The sequence below is a fragment of the Cebidichthys violaceus genome, unplaced genomic scaffold (assembly GCF_023349555.1).
Source record: "Cebidichthys violaceus isolate CVI_PGR_0920_01 unplaced genomic scaffold, fCebVio1.0.p SCAF_3, whole genome shotgun sequence".
Classification (NCBI taxonomy): domain Eukaryota; kingdom Metazoa; phylum Chordata; class Actinopteri; order Perciformes; family Stichaeidae; genus Cebidichthys; species Cebidichthys violaceus.
Window position 1 is genome coordinate 17,313,339 of NW_027176483.1, and position 24,313 is coordinate 17,337,651.

The 24,313-nt window shown below is 42.4% G+C and overlaps 1 protein-coding gene across 3 annotated transcripts; it reads right to left on the bottom strand.

Annotated features, from left to right (window-relative positions):
* Positions 1–1,138: 1,138 nt before the first annotated feature.
* Positions 1,139–24,246, bottom strand: dyrk4 (dual-specificity tyrosine-(Y)-phosphorylation regulated kinase 4). Of its 3 annotated transcripts, XM_068723794.1 has the most exons (15): positions 24,122–24,246; positions 23,525–23,594; positions 9,945–10,028; positions 8,297–8,449; positions 7,906–8,056; positions 7,504–7,667; positions 6,315–6,451; positions 5,507–5,647; positions 4,491–4,629; positions 4,158–4,239; positions 3,865–4,037; positions 3,700–3,760; positions 3,392–3,521; positions 3,161–3,297; positions 1,139–2,996 (listed from the first exon to the last, which is right to left on the bottom strand). In XM_068723794.1, exons 1-15 carry the CDS (start codon positions 24,151–24,153, stop codon positions 2,719–2,721), a joined length of 1,932 nt encoding a protein of 643 aa, XP_068579895.1. In that variant the 5' UTR covers positions 24,154–24,246; the 3' UTR covers positions 1,139–2,718. The 3 variants fall into 3 exon arrangements, with proteins under 3 accessions (XP_068579895.1, XP_068579896.1, XP_068579897.1); XM_068723795.1 differs by lacking the exons at positions 23,525–23,594; positions 24,122–24,246 and adding an exon at positions 15,780–15,869; XM_068723796.1 differs by lacking the exons at positions 23,525–23,594; positions 24,122–24,246 and adding an exon at positions 12,537–13,040.
* Positions 24,247–24,313: the final 67 nt, after the last annotated feature.

Genomic DNA, 24,313 nt, shown 5'->3' on the forward strand with positions numbered 1-24,313 from the left:
GAATCGTTCTCCCACTCTGTCCATGACATCATTGATGTGTTTTATTCATTCTATTACATTTTTGTGGTCAAAGCAAAATATAAGAAGAAGAAAAGTGTAGAAGAAGAGCAACGACAGAACAAGCATAAACCCGACCCGTGGGCTCTCGCTCGCCCTCTTCATTGAGGCAGAGTACTGTTTGCCTCTCTGTGCTTTTTCACTGCGGTTTAATGTCAGATCAGCAACACTAAATATGTTCTACACATTCGTGAAATACATTACCTATTCTGTGTAAAGAAAGGACATATAATAAAAGTGTCTACAAATATTACTGTGGTGACAAACAATGAGAAAGCAAAAGGCACGCGCTCAACCCAGTTAGTGAGGGATTCACAATCTGAGGTGAGGCTCAGCTCGTCGCTGCCTCACCTCATGTGTCTCCTCTGTTTAAACAAGACATGCGCTAATTCAGCGATTTTGATTATAAAAATGATTGGAATCATACAGAAATTACATTTATAGCACAGATCAGTAGAGAAATATTAATATTAATTTTATTTTAGCATTATTTGTTTTTTACTTTTCATGATGACAGGTGACTCTGTTATTATTCTCTAGACATTTAAAGTTGTTAAAATGAGTATTTATGATGCACTGAATGACTCAAAGTCAAGAGGGTCTAAGCCACTCCTTCCACCACTAGTTCCTGCACAGAGCAGCAGGTGGCAGCCCTGTGCTGCACAGTATGTAACAACCAACCAATCAGAGCTCCTGTTGATGATTTTCTAATTTGTAGATGGCAGACATATAGAGAGAGCAAAGTGGAAACTGCAAATGTTAGTCAATGCAGTAATAGATAGAGAAGTTATTAGGACGGAATATGATAAAGAGACATTCTTAAATGGAAAACTAATAATAATCTAAATTGAATCATGATTATAAAATTATTGTACAATTCTTATTTACAATTTTTTTATTTATTTATCAGTTACTTATTTAGCAACAGGCAGTGAAAACTATTACTACATCTTAAAACTACAAGTGCGCGCTTTACACTGCATTATAACAATATGCCAACAGTGCCTCATTATCATTTCAAGTTGAAGCATGGAAAAAACCCCCACAAATATTAGGGTAAATATGATAAAATATGAAAGCATTTGCTCTTTAAAACAACCTTTTATTTCATCATAAAAGACAAAGAGACATACAAATGTTAATGAGTACAACATAACTTTTCTTATTTCAGCTGCAATCCACTCTCTTGGGATCGCTTGTTGCTTAGCTAATAGATAGTGAGGGCACCGGTCTTACAAATCTAAATTGAATCTCTGTTGGCGACTTAAGACATAAATCCATTGTAAAAAGATGGTATGTTCTGTAATATTAGACGAGACATCATTTTGTCAAATAAAATAGATTCTGGCAGAGTAGTTGACAGGTAAGAATCCAACGGTTTCTAATCCAGGTGTACACACACAATAGTAAAGTGCGAAATTTCTAATACTGCAAGGCACAAACTATCAATAAGTGGATTGTCTTTTTGTTTCTAAAATAAAAAATGTTATGAATAACAGACATACAAAATATTTTCATACAGTGACAACACAACAAGTAAAACCTTGTCTAAACCCTCAACACATATCTGAAATATTTTCTTAACATGTGTTCTGTATTACACATACACAGTAAAGTACAGCAAAAATATATACAATAAATTATATTACAATTAAATATTTTGTGATTGTTAAATAAAATTGTTAAACAAATATGAAACAGGATCAAACATATTCCATAATAAATACGTGAAATCATTAATAATCAATATGTCATCAACTGAATTCTACAATTAAAAAGTATATGACAATTATTTCTTTAACATGATTTAAAAAAACATATTTTGGCTCAGCCTTTATTGCACACACTTCTTAAAATACTTTACCATTATGAAAGTTATGCTAAATATGTAAAAGAAAATGCAAAACCAAATATTTGATACATTTTATAACCATGCAGTGTGTACTACTTTGTTTTTTAACATGGAAAATGAGAAAAGTAAAAGTGTTATGGTATAACCTGTTTATCAAAGATTTCAATGCCCAGCAAAGATTGGAGGAGAAGGTGATGCTGTACTATGAATTTGGTTTTTAATCATCTATATTCAACATGAGCATTCTTATGTGGCAGACAGCTTGGTATCTCAATTATGACACACTAAAACAAAATGCCTACAACTGCACCTTAAGTCCTTTATAAAAAAAAAAAAGTACTACTGGTTGATTGACTTCACGGTCATACAAACTCAAAGTTTCACAGAATAAAAGAATACACCATGACTGTATACTTAAAACAATAAATAGAGGGTGTCCCTCTTTGCTGATGATCATGGTGTCCCCTCCATACATCTACATTTTGTTCACGGCATGTGAGAACTGGTTTGCTTCCTACCTTTACATCCACTTCTTTGAAACTCAGAAACTGAGACTTTTCCTCTGGTTCGGACGTCTCTAACATGTTGTTTTTGTGACGTCATGTAGACACAGAAACAACATGGCAGTATTCGTAGTAAATGGATCTTTAAATATTCTATGTGTCCAGGGCCAAACAAATGGCACTTTCTTTTCGCTGTCCATTTACTTCCACTTCACCATCTCAATCTCTCTCAGGTGGGGAGTGGGACGCTGAGCCTAAACAACAGTTCCCACATGTCATGAACGCAGCACGATTCCCCTCTGACTGCTATACGATAGGGGGCAAACACTGGGACGACTCTTGGCTATCTTTTCTCTCTGTGCCCATTTCCTCTTGAGGCTTGATGATAATGTGAACGGGCCTCTCTCCACCTCCTTCTTGCTGCTTGGTATCTGTGGACAGCTTCCCCTCATTCTCACACACCTCCTCCTCCGCTGAGGCCCCGATGGGCCGCAGACGCTCGGCAGGGGCCATCTTTGTTGCTGTTGCTGTGCCGTCTCTCTTCAGCTTGCCAGTAGTGCTGCTTTCTGAGCTGACCTTCTCCGCTGTGCCAAAGAAAAGACATTAAATGTCAGCACAAGGTGAACACAAAACAACTCTGTTGGTATGTCCACTGCTATGGCAATAGCTAATAGTTCCCCCTGAACCGTACAGGTTATATTATGTATTATATTATGTAAGAGGTCTCTGCTAATTTCTGTACTCTTACCCGGCTTGCTGGTCGAACTGTCTGAGACCTTCTTCACTGTTGGCTTGGTTCTTGGCCGGACTTTATTGAAATTTCCCTCCAGGATCCACTCGTGCTGTAGCCCCTCATCTGGAGTCATACGTTTGGTCGGGTCCCAACTGAAAACACACAGAAAAATAACTTGAGTCTGCTTGTATCATTGTTATTTCCTGTTCTGGTAGACAGTCAAGCAGATGTTTAGAGTGAACATACGTGAGGCAGCGTTTGATGAAGTCTAAGAACAAAGCGTCATTCGTTTTCAACACAGCTGACAGCTCCTTGGAGTTGGGTCTCCTCTTCTTCCCTTTGCTATTGATGATGTTCCTGGGGTTTCCTTTTGAGTCTGCACGCAATTATCAAACACAGCATTGATTTAAAATCTCGGCACATTGTTCCTATAGCTTCACTGGCCTAGTTATTCATTTATCTTCTGATAACGTTTAGTAACTCCATGGTCTACATTGTTTGCTATAAAGCAGGTATGAGATATTAAAAATATCTGAAACTGAATAAGCTCTCACCAAAGAACAGCCTTCTCCTCGCAGCTGACTGAACAAAATCATTTGGAGGCATCCCCAGAACCTGTAAGTCAAAATATCAGGACGCCTTAACAAACTGACGCAACAACCGTATTGGACAATTGTTATGCGTTTACATTTAAAAATAAACGTCTTTCCATGTCGTACCTCCATTATGCAGGCTATCTGCTCCACTTCGCTCTCTCCTGGGAAGATAGGATAGCCTGTGTAGAGTTCAGCGAGGATGCAACCCAGACTCCACATGTCAATGGCCATGCTGTATGGGTGACCCAGGATGACCTCTGGGGAGCGGTAGAAGCGGCTCTGGATGTAGGTGTACACTAATGGAAAAGAAAGAAGAGACTGTGAGGGATGTAACATAGACATTCTGTGGACCATTTCTTTGACTATCCCGACACAGTATTGTTACATATTCTCTCAGTCGAGTTTTACACTCTTACCTCTTTGTTGTTCATAACAGCTTGATCCAAAGTCAACCACCTTGATGTTCCCTGGCCCTCTCTGAGACAGGAGGATGTTCTCCTGTTGAAAAGTAGAAGCAAAAACCTTCAAACAGGTTGCTTTTATATAACACAGCTGCAAGATCATATTCTTCCACAAGATGGAGCAAAATCCACACAACTGTTCTGGGGAATCGATTATCAACAGCAGTGCAATGAGTCAGTGCAAAGGAGTGGGCCACATCAAGTTTTCTTGACTATATTCTAAATTCTGTCTTATATTCTATAGCTCAAAAAACGGTTCAGGTATTACAGAAACTATGAAGTCAGTACCGGTTTGAGGTCGCAGTGGATTATCTTTTCCCTGTGCAGCATCTGCAGGCACCTGAGAAGAGCATGGGTGAACCGACGGATAAGAGCAAGACTGAAGCCCTGGAAGTTGTTTTTTTTGATGAGCTCGTACAAGTTCACTCTGATGAAAGAAACGACACGATGTCTCGTTAGTTCATGATGCTGTTAAAACATAAAAAGACTGATAGGATCTATTTTCTTTACAATAATCTCTAAGTACTTTGTCCCTTACATAGCAGAAGAAGCTCAGTACGGATTCACTTATAAAAAGATGCACCACAAGAAGAACTGTTACATGTTCCTCAAATAAACTCTCAAATAAACGCTCTGCTGAGTCTGATGTCACTCTACACTTTACATCACCCTTGATGAAACATCCACTGACTGAGAAGCGCACACTTAAATGATCCTTGATTGTGCCCTCATTCAGAGAATGTGTCCATCTACTATTTCTTGCTACATGTAATAAGCATATACTTCTTTAGACTGTGTAACTTGAGCCTTCACACCATGAAGCAAGGAGGGGTAAGAGATAGGGCTCTAATCAAGGCCTTAACTAAAGGATTCGGTGACAGTAATGCAAGACAAGGTGGCAGTCCCAGACGTCCTCTAAAGGTCACTCAGCCTGAGTGATACACAGTGCTATCTCCCTTCAAATAGATATCAGTTGCCTCCCACGCTAAAATACAGATGGCTGAAGGTACACAGGTGATCACTTAACTCCTGATTGACTGTGGTCACGTAGTGTTAGAATGAATGAATACAGAGAAGTTAGAAGTGCCTTTGGTAAGACAGTACAGTGATCTAATGGTGCTGTTGTACCATTGATTAACAGTAATGTCTATATATTCTCCTGTGAAACTAACTTATGAACATGCAGGCCTGCTTGCTTGCATGCAGAATAGGTAGTACGTAAGTAGGTAAGACAAACTGAGCTCGGTGCAACACTTTGTCTGTAAACAGGTACCGAAGTCCACAGTCACCAGACGCGTACTGACCCGAGAAGCTCAAAGGAGATGCAGAGGTGATTTCGGAAGTAAAAGTACTCCTTCATGTGGATGACGTTGTGGAGGTTGTCTTTGTCTTTCCTTTTTATCACATCCAGGATCTTCAGCTCAACCAGAGCTTGGTGATGAAACCTACAGAAAGATTTACAGAAGGTGTTAGGTAACTGGAATACAAAAATATTACCTGAGATTTCAACACCATTTTATTTCAGAATTTCCAGGTATTGCAGGGCCAGAATGAATGAATGCATATGTGTTTAAGCTCTGACATGCCAAACAGTGATAAATAGCAGCACTCTTTGGAAGTGTTTGACTGTATGAACATTTCTGCTGTTGATTATCTCTGAGAGGTTTGTCCCTGCACATCAATCCCTGGATATTTCTTTATCAACCATACACAATCCTCTCCATGGAAAGATAAGCAGAGTTCTCCTGAGGCAAGCAGTTTGCACCATTTTGTTTTCTGCATTATTGAAGCGGCGGTAAGACCGACGACTCCTGCATCTAACCTACAGGACTCACAGGTAAGATAACACCACGGGTTCCGACTTCTATCATGCTAAATCAAGATCTCAACAATTTGATTCCTAAAATGTTAAGTGATGGAGGCAGAGGCATTTCGGAAAACTTCACAACAGGGTATCAGATCTCAGATGAATGCGATAAATAACTTATTCTATAGAGAATATATTTAATAAACAATCATTTGAAGATCTTTTCTAGGAAAGGCCCAATCAAAGGTGAATTGGTCAGAATAAAATTAAATAAATCTGAATGAATTATGTGAGTGTACTCGTACCTTTTCTTATTGCGTATCATCTTAATGGCTACGAGTTCATTGTTCTTGTGGTCCAGGCATTTCAGGACCTGCCCAAAGGAGCCTTTCCCAATCACTTCAAGCACTTCAAACCTGTATCCAATATGGTCATGCAGCACCTGAAAAAAGGCAAAAGGAAGAGCACTGTGAATATTTGAGCACTGCATGCTTTTACTGAAATAAAAAAATATCCATCACTTAATAATAATAACATGACTATACATGTTATTTACTCGATGACAACACCGTTGATGGGCTGTACGCCGTGCTCACTCACACTCATCTGCTGTGCGCTACAGTTTCAACTGGACTTTGCTGTAACTGTCAGTTCGAGCTTGGGACAGTGAGGTGAGCCTCAATAGAGGCATACAAGTCTAAACAATGGTCATGTCGCTCAGCCTCAAACAGCTCATCCATCACATATCGTCTAACAACTAACTGCCTGTCAGTCGCCTAAATTTATACAAGACAGTTCAGCCTGTTCTCACCGAGCTGGATGACCTCAGTTCACTTTATTGTGTACAGTCGTAAACAATGAAGTCATCCCAACAGACCGTCTGCAGCTGCTGGATTAAGGTCATATGAAGGCGTCTGGTCATGTACAGTTCATCTCACGCAGGTTGAAAGCATGCATATGTGTGTGTGTGTGTGTGTGTGTGTGTGTGAAATGATAATTGACGAGTCTTCACATTTTCAGTTGATGTTCTAATTTTTTAATTACATAAATTTCATATTTCTACACAATTGACACATGTATGAACTTTTCTGAATAACCTTGGGGCCATTTATAGAACTATACTGGTGCTTTGCAAATCAACAACACTATGACTTTAGTTCTTGCTAGCACTTTATGAAAACTGACTTTCTTCAAATTTGCTAGAGAGATACAGTAAAAAAAATTCCACAGGGTGAACATTCAGTCACCTTTATTAGCAAACTCTTTGGTGCCTCTGGGAGATGTTATCAGGTAAGACTTAGGAGTTGCAAAACAGTAAACGTTTTCAGTTCGAGATGCTTATATGTATCTTTTACATGATATTTCTTGAAAGTTTGCATGCCAGGCTTGAGTTTCAACACTTTGCTTGCAACTGTTTAACCACAGAACAATAACATAACTTTGACAAAAAAAACCAAACAGACTTAATGTTTTGCGACAGACCAACCATCTTACCCTGACGTAGCTTCCATGCTCGTCATCATATCCAGAGTTCTGCGGTGTGCCTTGGGAACCCTCGATCTTCTGAGAGCCCAGACCAAGGAACCAGATCTCTGCGTAGTCCATGATTTCCTCCTGCTCAAACTCCGTCAGCCGGTCCTGGAAGTTCTTCAGTGCCTCTGCAACAGCAAGTAAGAGGAGGAGGGTGAGATGAGTCACTATCATATTGATTACACCTCTGCCAAAGAGAGGAGGATTGTGAACAATCGTCTTCAATGCCGGCATGCTATTTTTATGGCATCAAAACTAAATGTTACTTAGTTACAAGCCTGTCTTGGAACACTCCCGAAAGATTCAAAATGTGAGATAACGACTCTGTAATTCTCTGGTATTGTATTCTTATCCACAATATCATACCTATGGGGGACATGGGTAACTTTTGTCCCTCATATTCCTTTTCTTTCTCCAGCTTGTTGCTGAAAATCTTGCTGTTGCGTGAGACGGACACTTTATCCATTGCTGCACCAATACGCATGGTGAATTGCTGGGTATGCTTCGGCCTCTCATCCTGTACAATAAACACACACAGAGACAGCAGAGACCCTTTGTAATTATGAGCAAATAACAGATAAAGTAACAACATTTCACAGTCCCTGCATCTATCAGGCTCTTTCTCCGTTTTGAGTTATATAAGCTACTGGGAGAAATATTGATCATGCTCAATTTTTTGTTTCCATCAGAAACATCACAATGCAAAAGGAGCTGCCACTGTAAGATATCACAGGCTGCTGGTGTATGAGGGCCTCACCGGGTTTGTCTGGTAGTTGTTTTGGCCCACTTTGTTGGCAATTTGGGGCAGGATGTTGTCCGACTGCTGGTGTTGGTTTTTGGCATTGCTGACCACCACCTGGACCACCGGTGGCTCAAGCTGAGGCAGGGTCCCTACACCAGGGCCAAACTTCTGTAAACCAGAAGGATTGATTCAATTTTACTGCCTTGAATAAAGAAATTAGAAACAATAAAGTTACATGCATACTCTTAACAGAGACACAAATAAAATAGGGTCGGAGGAAAAAAGATCTTTCTGTCATTCCAACAACCTAAAATGTCAAGCAGTGTGACTAAAGACTTTGATGAATGCAGTCTAATTCAGAAAAAAAGAGAATATTCAGGAAAATCAACAAAGAAAATGGCCAATTTCCATAGCTAGAATGCTTTTAAGATCTTTTCCTGTAGGGAATAGCCCACTGTGTTTCAATGGAACAGAACAACAAATACTGAACAGCACATCTACACACACCAAAGGCATCTAGAAAGAGTGGGTCAGCGGGAAGTCTAAATTAATTATTCTTTTTTCACTGTTGCTAAAAGCTTGTTACAGGCCCTTTCCTTTTTTTCAAGAGTTTGTGTCCGTGTCGGGCTCCAGCTCGTCAATTGTGGTTTGTGTTCTCAGCTCGCGATCTACATCCTTTTCACATGCATTTCGTCTGCGGAGGCTCAAGTGACCAGGACCCCCAGCGAGCGGCGGCTGGAATTACTGATCAGGTAGAGAGTGAAATGGGGACAAAGCCTGTGAGGCTGGGTCTTGACACAGTCTGTCTGTAGTGGCTCTGTGGGGGAGCTGAAGAGCAGCAACCTGCTTTTCACTGGCTGCCATGCTGCTTGCTCTGAGAGCATGATTACATGTGTCACAGCCTTGCAAGGTTCAGCCCTGGCAATGATGGGCAAAATTAGACCTCTGTCCTGTGCCAAGTTCTCTGGGAAAAAGGAGATATCCTACGGACGAGTATCTGCGTCAAGAAGGGCGTTATACAGTATATTGTAAGACATGTTTTCCCTTACTGAGCTGCAATCCCACTCAAATTTCAGGTGGAAAATTCCAAACAGAGCTGCCTCTAAATCCTGCGTAGTTTCATGTAGCCTTCAGCAATGTACTGCATTAGCAACATAATAAATTATTTCTTATAATAATTATTAACAGCATTCCAGGGAAAAAAGCTTTCCCCATCCATACAGTAGATAGTTTGTACATCTCACGTGTTAAGGGCTGCTGCAGGATCTGCCAATTTGGTAATGACGCATAGAGATAGGGCTAAATATAGTTGCCAGCACCTGCCACAACAGGCAAAGGAAGTAAACACAGTTACGTGCCTGTACATAACCGGGGCCATGCTGCTTAGAGAAGCTGCACTATCAATGGAAATCTGTGATGCGTTACATCACATAACCAAGCCCTTTATGTCTAATAGAAGAGAGCATTCTGGAGTAGCTCACTGCATGTGTATGAAAAGAAAATAAGAAGAAAAAGGGAAATACTATCTCTCAAGCAATGTTGATGAAATAATTCAAGTAAACCTCATGTAAGTCTAACACTAAATAGAAAAGACACCCTTGTTGGTCCATGTTCTGGTTAAGCGCTCTGCTGCTACAGCCTCTTGCTGGGGGGAAGCGCTGACCTGTGAGCAGGACCGGTTTGATCCAAGATGGTTGCCTTCTGCTGGGAGTCTGTGAGGGTGAGGGAAGGCCTCCGGTCGTGACGTCTGTGGGAGGAATGAGAATAATTCATTAAAAACCATACCAACAATATTTTTTCTACTGCAATGATTTTCATACATGCAGCACAATTAACAGCATCATCTCTGAAGTCAGATTTAGGATTTTTTTTGAAGCCAAGAGACAACCGAAAGCAGTCGTGAATAACCATGAATAATAATAAGTCATTGCTTCTTGTGTTCATGCTGCCTGGATTCTCCAGTCTTCTCAGAAACACACAGCCCGTGGGCAGCACAGCGAGATTGCAGCGAGACGAGTAAAAATAATGTACTATGATCCTAAAATAGATTACTTCTGCAAAAAACCCGGCAACCACGACCCTCTCGCTATCCAGTGTTCTCTGTATACCCGCTGGTTTGCGTAGGTGTGTGAACATGTGTGTGCATGCGTCTGGCTGTGGGTGTGCATGCGCCACAAAGCCTGTGTGCACTACAGATCCACTTTCCTAAATGTGTTAAAAGGAAGCGATAAATAAAGTAATACATCAACAGAGTTCTGGATATATAAAGTAACATACGCATTTGGAATGATTATGTGGGACTCTCTCTGACACCAAGCCAGCTTGCGCGTGCCTTATTAATCAGCGGGTGAGTGTGCAGCTGCGTTGGGCGACACCATATGGGTGAAATAAAGCTTCGCCCCGTATGGGGATACGTGCTAAACTCACTCTGCCAGCCTGCATTCGGGGAGGGAGGGAGGGAGTGAGGGGGTGAGGGGGTGAGGGGGTGACAGGCTGGGTGTGGTGGGGTCCACAGGTGCTGGATAGGAAACAGCTTCCCAATCATAATCTTACACCTATTAAACTTTTTTCATATTGAATGACTTATTTCCAAGAAACGTATAAACAAATCTCTGGCAAACACAGGATTTAAAGTGGGGCTGTTGTGTGATTCTTTGTGGGGAAACTCAGATTTAGAGGTGTTGATTAAATCATCTAATCGATTAGTCGACAAAATCGTTAATGTTTGTCGACTAAGAATTTCTGTAGTCGAGAACGGCCCTAATATACACAAAGAAAGGTTTGATACAACAGTGTAGTCGTGTTACAGGTGCACACTGAGTGACAGCAGGAGCCATGTAGGTCACTGTGGCAGGTTGGCTTCTAAAACACTGCCTGTTAATGTCTGCTTTAAGCCTGGCTAATGAGCACTTAGCCAGTGGAAACCCAGTGACATCATAACATATGCCCAAGTGCACACATTTCTGTATTCCTCACCTCTGTCCTTAGAACCTGAAATAATGAGATTTACAGCAATATATAGAAATACCTATCATTGTCGGTATCTGTGCCTAAAATTCATGTTCGCACAAGAAAGACAGCACAGTAAATCATCTTTCCTGTGTAGCCATAAATACAGTCCATTTAGAAATATAAATAAAGTTACATGAATAGATAGATGGATGGAGGCGAAGACAGAAATAGATGTCAGGAGCAATGCCGACTCTGCTCTGTGTGACTCGGGGGTCTTAACTGGAGATAGGATCATAGGGGTGTGAGGTCAGCTTTGGGTCCTCAAGGGTCAGTTGGTCAGAGTGTCAGCAAAGCAATAAAACCAGGAGTAACATCAACAAGTTGTGAAACTATGCCCACTCACACTATCAGCTGTCAGACATGCCAGCATGTCTTTTTTCAATGTATAATCACACTGCCCTGTTGTTTTTATTGCACACAACATCAAATGTGACCACAAAATTAAGACTTGGCTCTAGGATGATTAGTTTGTCAATGCAAACATTCCATAATATCTAACTTTTGTTACTAAAAACAAAAAAAAGAGCTGAAATTCCCAAAATGGCAAGGTTTAAATTTGCAACAATTTCCATGTAAGGTGTGTAAAATATACCAGAACGCATATAGAATTCTGTCAGCACCACAAACACTGAAATAAGTTGGCTAAACAACGACTGAAATAGAAATGGATCAGATTTTTCATCACAACTTGGCATGTGGTCTGGAGAAAGGGGGCAGAATACAGCAGAAGTAATGAAGTGGGATATTTTGTTGAGGAGAAATGCAAATAATTCCAAATTGAGAATCACTTCACATTCCTGGCATGTATCGATAAAGGTAACTAGAGAATGTACAGTGAATGGTTGACTTTTATTTTAGTTCATCTTTGTAAAAGGATACCTGTGGAGGGTTTCTCCCAAAATGGAATTAGCCTGGAGCGAGGCCCTGTATCTGGGCGAAAGAAATTCTTATTCCATGGAAAAGCAAAAATAGGAAATCTGTAAGTTTACTTTGAGGAATGCTAAAGTGATATTACGGGAGATAAAGTATGGTTATAACAATATAAAAACTTGCACTGTCAGCAGCCATGCCATTATTTTTTTATAATGGCATGGCTGCTGATCATTTTGACACTCTGAATGGCTATACATTGCTTTCAAATCGACCACAATATGAACCAGAGTACCACAGTCACGCTATAAAAAAAAACACAGGAAACTACTATTTACCAGTCATCCAAGTCGCTAACAAAAAAACGCCTCACCTTGTTATTTATTTCTGGCAACATACTGTGTATTACCGGTGTCAGTCTTTACAGCGGCTTGACAAATCCAAACACGGAAGAGAGTTTATGAAATCCAACAAAGAGTCATAGCATCCAACTCTGTCAGTCCAGCCTCAAAACGACGCAAAGACGCACTTTCCACAACTTCGTGAGGAGGACTGAATAAACACTGACGAGTACAATCCCGATGACTGATCGAGGAGGATCGACCCAAACCTGCCGTACTCCTGGTTTTACGCGCACGGGGCAAATGCGCTGTCGTCAGAGAGGCGATTAGCCAGCGAGTCAAGCTGTCGAGGGTCTCTGCGTCTTGGCGCGTTCTGCTAAGACACCGAGAGAGACACCTGTTCAGGTTTCCGCCGCTGACAGCTGGGGATCTCTTGATATAGATGTGTGTGTGTTTTTTTTCCGTGTTCGCTCTCGTCCACCTACACCATGCTGTGTGACTGATGCGCTCTCCGACACCGACGCTTTACAGCGAGGGTTCACACCGACGCACGCACGTCGTGGCCACACTTATTATACAGTAACTGTTATGTAGCTCTGCTCGCTCTCTCGAAGCTGACTGTCAAAATCGTGCCGTGCGGTCTCACTGTCATTCTGGAAATCTAATATGTCTTCCATCAAATGACAAGAACGGAAGTTGTTTCCAACGAGGCGTCAATTATTTCGGGGGTCTTAACACTCGAACGAGCTGCAATCGGAAAACAGAATATAAGAGGGATCACTCAAGCAAATATCAAAGACATCTTTTAAATCGGGCAGCATTGTTAACAAATAACATCATATCACCGGATCATTTGTATTAGTTGTATAAAAGCTTTTGAAGGCTCCCTGTCTCTTAGCTCCATCAGATATATTTAGTCAACTACTGTGTCGCAGTGGACAATAATGATGAAATTGAATTGCAGTATTACATGCAAAAACAGCCAGTGAGATGGCAGCTTCCCTTGTTAAATTTCTGGTCCCCTGCAAATCAATTCTCAACCCGCAGGATGCTTTTATTTAACCAGGATGGTCTCCTGAGATCGAAATCTGTTTTCATAATTGGTACAGGAGCTAACACATAGTCAACACGCACCAAAAGAAGAGCGATGAAAAAAGGGCATTGGACTTCTCTGCCAAGACATCTCCGAAATGTTAAATTGTCAGAAACAAGAAACCCGTCTTCTTCTCTTTTGGAACTGACCGCTATATTTTCTCGAGTCATTCAACAGAGTTGATGGACGGCCAAGGGATTCTGAATTTTTCTTAGAGCTAAAACTTGTAACAAGAGAACAGACACTACAGTTTTGATGCATATATAAGAAGACAATTGTTTTCCAAGGACGAATCCCCACTGGAAGGAACAAGTCAATTGCTCCATGGGACAAGGAGCCCAGAACAAGTAAGCTACAGGAGATGAATATGATTAGATGGCAGCTGTTATGCAACAGCAGTGGCCACTTCAGTAATCAGCCTCAGCACAGGATGAGTATCCATCGAGGAAGCTGCACCTGCCCTCCTTAATCCGCTCTCCTAATCAATTCCCCTATTCCCTGTGTTCTGTTGCGTTTAAGAAGTTAGTTATATCTACAATAAAACACACAAGTTAAATCACTGGAGCTAGATCAGACGTATGTAAGGTGCTGCTAACAAGCAAGCAACAACTGGCACATGATTTCAGGACTCATGCTGTGATCGGCCCCTGCTGGTGGAGTGGCCCTTCAGGAGAAACAGAGGGACGACAAGAGGGTGCCAGGGGCCACTCCCAGAGGTTGGAGGCTCCTTTAAATCTGGCCTGATTAATAATGATAAGGGCTGCAGCAGGAGGCCTTCATCTTATACAACCTACAACCACAACAGAACAGACTGGAGGCTATATGTGCTGTTGCAGTACAATTTTATCTGAATCACAAGAATTATAGTGAATATGATGTACTAAATACAAACACAGAAATACTTAGTTTAATGTAAAGATTTTCATTGTAATAAATGAATGGCCCACTTCTGAAAGCCCTTGTATTATTAACTAGGGTGACATTCCCCGACGGTGTTTGGGTCTCTGGGAAGGGGGATCCAAAAACACATCTGCAATTGCCGCTTATTGCCATGGCTGCCGTCAAAAAGAATCAAACGGAGATCCTCGAGATGTAACTTTAAGAAACAGTGTGACATTTGACATTGAAGCCGGAGAAAACACGGAGAAACATGCAAACTCCAGACAGAAGGGCCTGCCAGCAGGTTACATGCAATTGAATCGCAAACCATTCAACGACGTCTGATAATCAGCAAACTCTACCATCTTCACGTAACACTCTCCTCATCCGTTGGATACCCAAGTGACAGGCAGTCATGGCGGGCACCACTATGTCTCCCATCTTCACCGTCAATACTGGAACCTCCCAAGGCTGTGTTCTGAGTCACTTTGTAAACAAACTCTACATCAGTGACTGTCTCAGCCCCTCCCACATCACAACATAATATTCTGCTCGGCATCAACCCGGACAATAAAAGGAGCTTTGATCCTCACACCAGAGACATCCATAAATGCTGCCGGCAAAGACTCTCTGCCATTCGCAAACTCAGGGCCCTCTCAGTCAAACCACATCTCCTGCTACTCCTGTATGGTGGCATTATTGACCCACCCCCCCTCCTACTCCCCTACTCATCTCTGGCTGCAGCCTACTCAGCCATCACTGCCTTAAAAAGCCCGGGCACACTGTAATAGACTTGTTGTGTTGATGTTGTTGCTTGTTTGAACCCTGTTTCTGAGTGTTTGATTGTGTACAGAATGTGGCAGCAAATGTCCTCTATTGAGGACAATAAAGACTGAATCTGAAGGTGTGCTCTGGATTTGCACTGCTGTACAGTATCTTCAGAATGTAGCAGAGATCAAATAGCACATTAGCAAACTGCTGGCAAGTCAGCCACTGTAAACCTTGCTGCAGTTCACCTGGGAGATTCATTATGCTGTGTGCATTTTGTCGCCCAGGTGACAACGCATTGGTGAGCAAAACAATGCAGATACGGTATATGTCACCATGGCAACCAAAAAATAGATGAAACATGAAGGATGACTGTGATACCGAGTGAGTAATTCTGAAAATAGAGCCTTAACAGGAAATAAAAAACAAAGGAGTGAGAAAGATGGAGTGTGAGTGTGGGCATTTAGATAAGATTTGGGTGGATGGAAAAAATCGAAACAAATAGTTGTCTTGCCTCTGTTGCCTCCAAACATACCTCAGGTTGGACCCTCCTATTCCTGCTCCAGCAGCAGCCCTGGAAGCGGCTAAAACCACAGCAAGCAGGCGAGGTCCCGTCTTCCCACATAGCACATCTCCCCCATGCTGCCACAAACACACCCCGAAGCCCACCTCAGCCTCTAGACACCATTTCCATCTAGAAGGGGGGGGGGGGGGGAGTCACTCCGCAGGTCAGAGATCAAATAGACGCACTTAGAAGCAAAATGAAGGATGGTGATGATGATGATGCCAGGCCCGCATTTCCTCCTGCTTGTAGTCTAGAAACTGTAAGTTATGGTGTTGCTCCTCGTCTCCATTTGACAAAATCAAATTCTTCTTGAACTTAACAGAGCTTTGATGCTACTAAGTTCAGTCCCGCTGACTTTCCATTGTCGTCTTTAGTTGTGGATCCTGAAAATATGACTAATCTTAACGCAGAACTTCCTGTGGTCCCCCTACACTCTGGACTCTGCATCATATATTCATACAAGATTTCATTCCGGTTGTTTAAGACCTCGGTGCCCTTTCGTTTTCTTCATCGTCAGGTTCATCCAAACTATATTTCTTTGTTCCGGGATACAGAGAGAGTAGAGAGGCAGGCTGAAGACAGACAGTGAGAGGAGGCTGTTGCTTTGTGCTGTTGCTATAGTCGGTGAGGGAGTGCTCGCTGTCTGTGCCGTTGCTAGTGACGTATGGATGGGACTCAACAAGGGACCCATCCTGAGCCGGAGACACAGCAGCAGGGGCCTGGTACTTAGCTTCCTGTAAAGGAGGCCTGTGGGAGTGCAGGTCCAGAGAGGGAGGGGGTTACGGTAGATACAGAAACCCATCATCCTCCCTGATGGCCATGGGGCTGGGGAAGTCAGACAGGGAGGATGTGCGGCTCTAATGGGCCTCCCATGTGACGTCCGCAACTTTCCTCTGCCTTCTCACTTGCCACTGTATCTTGGAGACAACGCCAGAGGGGCTGTCAACCCCCTACCGTTCTCCACTTGCTTTGCTGCAACCACAAATCCCTGCGGGATGCCACATTCTAGCTGACAACTAGTGCGTAGGTGAAAGCTTATCCCACCACACCCATGGCTGCCCCTGGCCTCCTGCCTGCTGCACACAGCGGCAGGGAACTGCAGAGTCCACAGAGGCAGGGAACTGCAGAGTCCACAGCAGGACAGGACACAGTGGCTGAGTATGAGCTTTATTCTGCAGGTAGTCATGGGGGGAACATAGTGTTGCAATTGCCTCCTTGTATCTTTTTATTCATTTTTGATGATTAAATAATTTACTGGACGAGACTACAATGTGAGTAAGTGCCAGCTCTCTACCTCAAGTTACAGTGCAGCATTTCATGTTTTAAGTGTTATCATACCAAACGACGTGTCCTATTAGTGACCACACGTTTGTTACATAAATTCTGCCCATCCAACAAAAACAAAATCCATTAATCACCTTGTTTTGGTGACAGGAAAAATGCTGCTATTTCTGTAGCATGACTCAGCAGACTACTGTATTTCATTACTGCCCTGTCAGCCATTCTTGAAGCTTATATGGCACAGAGTCGTAGCTGGCTGCTTTATCTCTTTTCTTTCTACACATCTTTTAGTTTAACTTTTGAATCTCATTTTAAATTTGCTCTAATCCCAGTGATAACAGTCATTTGACCGGCTGCTGGCTGTCCAGGGACACACCTTTCCCAATGTGTTTGAACATTCAGGCCAGATCTGGATAGAGTGAACAGCAGATGGTTGGACAGGCTACACCAGGCTGGATGAGACTCCTATTAGAGGACTATAACCCGGTGCCTTACATGCTTTGAGGCCCTGGCTAATCGCTGCCAGGTGCCAGACGAGGCAAACTGATGCGAGTTGAGCTGCCAGCCAAAAAAGACAGTAACAGAGTCTCTTTCCATTTGGCAGAGAGGAGTGTGGGTAGCTTGACCTGGCTGGCAGGTGGACTGCGGCATCTGCAGTTTTGGAACGGGGAGCAGGCTTCTCAGCAACATATGGGTTCCCAGATTGACACGAGTGCATGCACTCAAAGACATACGGACAATTATAGGCTCAACTGTGGCTTACGTATGACATGTTAATAGATCTGGGCAATAGATATTGGTGCAGATTAACAACATGTTTTCAGGTGATGTTCCCTTAGTCTTTCATTCAGCTATCTATGAATGGAAATTCAGTGGACCAAGACTTAAAGGACACCGCTCTTTGACCTGCTCCTGACCATGCTCCCCTAAAAAAAAAGAATCACATGACAGGCATGAGGAAATGTCAATCCCATATTAAACAAGGGCGACTGACTTTACTACAACTACTGGAACAATGGTATCTGATGAACAACTAGCACCAGCAGTCAGTGTTTTAAAAGAACATCCAATAAGCCGTTAGTAAAGTAATTACAATCAAGTCAAGTTCTGAATCTCTTGCCTGATTACCCTCATTCTCTATCAAAAGGAATCAGCAATCAGTGATATTGTGTGTTTCTTTGTTCAAGTACATCCATGCGTGTGTGTGTGTGTGTGTGTGTGTGTGTGTGTTTGTGTGGTTGTAGTGGACACAGCTAAAACAATTAAGCGGGGCTCAGACCAAGCGAAATCCCATTAGCCATGTGGAGAGGCTCATGTGTTCTTCAGACAAAAAAACAAACTCCTTAATGCATCTTGTGTCCAGCAACAGTAACAATCAGCAAGCATTTGACGGTAGCAAAGCTTTGTCAAAGTCTGAATGGGCTACTGCAGCAGTCACATTATACGTTTGCTGCGTAGCTTGTTCAGTCAGGAACATTCTGTACTGATGTAACATGTATATATATAGATAAACATGTGGCTCTTAAGTGTTACGTACATGCAGCTACTCTGTTTTTGAGCAGAGGGCAACAGCAAATTGTGTTATGATGTTAAACAGCATGCTGTGACTTCATGGTAAAAATGGTGGCTCATTACACCCCTTGATGAAAAACTGTGACAAAAAACAGAACAAATCATTGAAAATTGAGATTGCAAACAATCAAAATGCCGTCATAAAATCATATAATTATCACCTCTACAGTAATTTTGAGCCATTGCTACTCGTAGTAGCGGACTCTATAGGATGATATATAAATGAAATGAATAACTTGGACAACAGAAATCTGCAGATCAATAACATTATTATTCATTATCACAGTATAATTCTCGAGAACCGTGTGTTGCTGGGGAGCGAAGTCTGGAATTTGGTGCAATTTGGACACGCAACACATTCAATATTATTAACTTTGAATAAACAAGCGAATGCCTCTTATTTTCAGCTGGATGCTGGATTTACTTACATACAACCGCACTCTTCTTCACTTCCCTGGACTCAACCAGCAATAAGCGGTTCCACCCAGTACCCGGTACCAAGAAATCGGCCCGTTTGTTTGTTCTTCTTACTGAGATGCTTTGCCTACAATGACATTGTTTCTGTCACATACACTGTCATAGCCAACGTTCCCCATAATTTATAACCACTTGTGCGTATTTGCAGGTGCGATTGTGTGGGGTGGTTGATGGAGGTGGAGGTGGACCTACTACTTCATATTTGTGTCAACTGTGCCAGCTCCTCGAGTCCACCTACATACAGAGTACACATAATCCTCTTGTGCTTCATGATACATGAAACCTCCCTTCATGTTCTGTAATAAACTCAAACAGACATACAAGAGCTTCCTGTCTGTCTTCTTTGTCAGACAGAACTGGGCCAAAAGCCACGTTCCATGGCCTTGTTTAGCAGGTAGTTGGGCCGTGGTGGTATTAAAAATGTTTTTTTTCAAATGCGGGTCTGAAAAATGAATCCCTCACTTTTGAGGCTAATCTAAAACACAGACAAACCTAATCCAGCGCTCCAACTTGATATAATCCTCTTAAAACCACTCAATGACTGAGGACCACATCTTCTTGTCTATCTAGTGCAGTATCACCAAAAACAAACCTTTTTCACAAACAGTATTTATAGTTCTATCCTCAAATCAGTCAGTACAAAAACAATATTTCTCATCATCTCCCCTTAATATTAAATAAATCAATACTCACACAGATTAACAGGCAGAACTGCTCCGAATACAACCTCTACTTAAAACACCATCATCAATATTTTTCAGGCCAACATAATCAGTCTTTCTCTCCAAATTGCTCAGTTATGGAAGCCTTACCTCATTAATCACTCTGTCATCTAAGATCGGCTGCTTTCCATCCTTGGAATGAGACCCGACCAAGGGCCCCATGTCTGGCTCAGAACCTGATCAGATTAAAAATTTGGCCCACTTGCCAGACAGCTGAGGCAGGTGTGGCGCAAAACTTGGACAGGTGCATGTGCGTGTGAGATTTCTCAAGCCTGCTAGTTTACCGCCACAATCATAGCGTGTGTGTCAGAGGTTTCGGTGCTAAATATGCTTACAACACTACAGGCTTTAGCCCCTATCATGTGCAGTGTGGGTGTTGACCTGGATGCCCTAGACTCTGCCCTGCCATCCTCTGAGAACCTGAGGATGGAGCAGTCGCACAGCCGTGCAGCCAGGCCTGTGTGGGTGATGATGGCCTGGCATCTCTGGGGCCGCATACCTCGTCCTCAAATGGCTCTGATGCTGCCCGCCTCCAGGCGACACAAGTCACAAGACACACTTTCCAAGAATTTTCCCCCCTGTCTTTTTTACCTTCTTCAAATCTTCTTGCCATTGCGAAAACCGGTAAAGAAATGCCGAGTCACTGCCTGTATCCCACCACCCTGCCCTCTGAAACCGTTTGCCTGTCTTCTTGCTCTTACATGGGTGTTGGGCAAAGGTGAGCTTTGTCACCCAGGTAAGATGAGCGTTGTCCGCTCTTCTTTTGACCCCATAAGCACTGACTCTCCTGTCACCTTCAACAACAACCTCGCAAGGCGATCCGCTTTTGTCGGCACCTGGACACAAAAGACCCAGTGTCCGAGCTAGACTGACACAGACAATACACCGCCTTCAAACTGTAACAATTAGTGCAAATTGCAGAGATTATTCCGATGACATGTTTGGCAGATGTGGACAATGAGGATTGAAACGCTTGTTGTCTCTGGGTGCCAAATACAAGAGGCTATACGGTGCCACACAGTGTCATCAAAGCACCGTGGAGGGACAGGGTTTGAAAAGGAGATCCCGTCTTAGACTCTACCGGTTTTATTATCCGGTTTTATTAACTGCAGCATTTGCTGGTTCAGACACAGTGGTGGTAATGTGCGCAAACTAATAACAAAAATGCATTTAATTAGTATTTAATTTGATTCATTATTAATTACATTTAATATTATTATGATATTTTCATGTATGATGGAATCAGTGCGCCTAACAAGGTGACAACAACCAATCCTCTTATACAACAATACTTTAGATAAGACCTCACACATTATTACACAACAATGCTCCTGAGCCTAAGGAGATGGAAGGAGAGATTGCGACGGGGGAGGACGTTGGCATACCCTGTTTAGCTGCTCTGCATTGCATGACTCACCGTTAAAGGAAAACAGACGCTTCGTGCAACCAAGCCAGGCACTCATTAACCAAACTCCCAGGGTGGCTGTTTACCCAGCATTCTTTTAAAAATCCAATTAATGTTTATCAGACTTGGGGAGTGTCTCAGTCCAGTTGTCCTCTCTGGAGCACCTCCTCAACATGGACCCTGCAGCTGTGACACGGCAGCACAAAGGCGAGGCTCAGCCTGGGCAGTATGCGGCCGAACCCAGAGCCCAGGCTTCCACGGTCCTGTGTGCACCACCAGTGGGAGGGATAACAGTCATCCACAGCAGAGGGGATGCTGCCAACTATTACGGTGCATTCACATGTTGAGAAGCATTGGCCATGTGACGGCCTTGACCACAAGCCAGAGAAAGTTTCAGTTGGCACACACAAATGCTTAGAAACACGCAGAAACATGGACTCAACTTAAATTACGCACATGACAGCACATACATGCAGAAGTAGAAATAAGCAGAAAGGCTATTAGAAAGGATTGCATTATATAGGCTATAATAATGTGCTTGGTGACACTGATATCAGCAGAGGTGAGCTCTCTCTCTCTTAATGGGCACTTTTAATTCAGGGGGTCCGGTGTCAACAAAGGACAACGCTGTGATGAGAAACCCAATCAGGGGCAGGGTTCATCAGAATAATGGGGAGGCACACTCCCTATTCCTCAGTCAGAGTCAGTCTGGGCCAGGTGCACGGGTCTGCTCCAATGCTCTGAAGCAGGTCATGAAGAGCACCACAAATGATCCAGTGTGGTGACATTGTTTTTATATAGATTAGTCAATCGACATAGAGTTAATCTATAACTATTTTGGTAATCTGGCATAAAGACTCCAGTACGTCAGGATTAGTCTTCAGTGAGGGGAAGTACATCCAAAAATAAGTCATGTGATGTTCCACTTTATTGGAAGGATCTGAAAGCGCTTTATTATATAAACAGAGGGCTAAAATGCAGAAGGTGGACTTCAGTACTGAGTCATATCATGTCAAAGCTACGAACACGCTGCCTGCTACAGTCTCGGGGCGTTTCACATCTTGAAGGGGCACAGTGCATCTGCTGAGAGCGGCTGCTTTTATTTGTAATGACGCAAATGCTCTCTATTGATAGCCTAACTTTAAAAAAGAGAGAATCTTTTGAACTGACACCCTGTGCGTGGAATCCACTCACAGTATAAACCCAAACAGCTTCTAACGACGCCTCTGACGCAGCTCTTTCCAATTTCGCACTGATGTTCAAAGACTTTCAGTGTTCTTATCTTCTTCTAATGAGAATATCTACGTGAGGGGCCGTTTTTTTAAAGTGCTGAGAGCAAAGCAAATAAAAGGACCATGATGGGAATAAGCATTAAAGAGTTTGGCCAACACACCCTGCAGTATGGCTGGGCATAGTAGCATCGCATAAGTGTTTTAAAGGCTGCATTACGGTCATTTTCTGAATTTACCAGACTGTTCTAGCTGTTCTATAATTTGCCTTTACCCACTTAGTCATTATATCCACATTACCGATGATTATTTATAAAAAATCTCATTGCGCAAATATCTTGTTAAAGCACTAATAGTCAACCTTACAACATCGTTGCAATATTGATATTTAGGTGTATAGGGTCATAAATATTCATCATATTTCTGACCAGATATTTAAATTTTCTCTTTGATCGCCCAGCCCTACCCTGCAGTACGAAGAATTATTGTCAAAGTTCAATCAACAGTAAGTAGAAAAGTGTCCTATAGGAGCTCAGTGAGGGCTTTGAAACACTCTAATCCCTCCCCGCGGGAAGAGAGGGGGCGAATTGGTCCAATGCAGCGTGAACGTGTCGTATTTATCGTGGAACTTTCCATGAAGAGGAGCAGTCCTGCTGTCGGCGCAGAACACCTCTGATACAGTATGTGGCCTTATAACGGCTCAGGGTTGGGTGGTTTTGCTCTCCAAATATTTGCAATAAGCAACAGCAGGGCACCGCTCTCAGATGTTTTATCGTCGCAGGCCAAGAACATCAGAAGGCAGGGTATGCTCCCTAATAAATCACTTCTGCTGAGTTCATACAATTACTTAAATAACATTTATTTAATAGCCTGCACAGGGTGTAGGGTTGCTTGGAGGCACTCAAAAACATGGCCACCGCTATAAATTATGGTAATATACTGAAGCGATCAGGCTGACAAGAAAAAACAAAACAAATACAAGCCTATCAAAGACTTAGTATTCACATGAATAACAAGCTAACCTCTTACCTTGATCAGAAGTGGAAAGGTGCCTTTTCTTTCCTTTAATAGCTTTTCCAGCTTATTTTTCGAGCCAATTCTGTCCAAAGGAAAAACGTTTACGCATGGAAACTAATATTCAGTGATGCCAATACTTATTGGTCCATGGTTCAACAACAATATATAGACCCAAATATTAAAAATGCATGAATTTATGAGTTTTCGCTTCACAGCTGTAAGATAAGGAGCCTTTTCCATTGCTGCAGCCTTTTGCATTAAACTACACTGACACCTTCTGGGCATATCATATTTGGTTTGTCTTAGATTCAGCACATCAAGCTCTGTCTGTTTTATGGAGGTGTCAAGTCAGTCAATTTCAGGTGCAAAACTACCAAAATAGCTAAGTGTCTAAACAAGTAGCCTAAGCTAATTTATTATTTAACCCGAAAATAGATAACTTTTGTGAATGGTAGGCCCAACGTTACCTGACAAAAAATACACGAGTTTGGCTCAGCCTTTAAATCTATAGACTGGCCTCTAACACCATAAAGAATACAAAGATATTAAGCGAAACATGAACAAACAAACAACAAGACAGTAACTTATTGCCCACAAGCACGCACTAACCTTTTCTCTGATGATTTGTTTGGCGCGCTCATGGTGAAATAAATCAACAAGGTGGCAGTGGTGAAGCGGTCATGCGCGACATGCCCAACAGTCTCCGAGCCTGTGTGCCGCGGAGCGTTACCTCCACCGGCTTATCCGCAACACAATGGTTGTTATACTCGGCACACTAAGTACTCACTGACAGCTTGATTC

What these genes read in the sequence shown, in the direction of transcription:
- dyrk4 (XM_068723794.1), bottom strand. Translation starts at nt 24,153, where the DNA reads ATGAGCGCGCCAAACAAATCATCAGAGAAAAG. An exon ending in ACAACTACCAGACAAACCCG is followed by an intron (nt 8,057 to 8,296) that starts GTGAGGCCCTCA and finishes TTTATTGTACAG; the next exon opens with GATGAGAGGCCGAAGCATAC. An exon ending in TTCATCAAACGCTGCCTCAC is followed by an intron (nt 3,298 to 3,391) that starts GTATGTTCACTC and finishes GTGTGTTTTCAG; the next exon opens with TTGGGACCCGACCAAACGTA.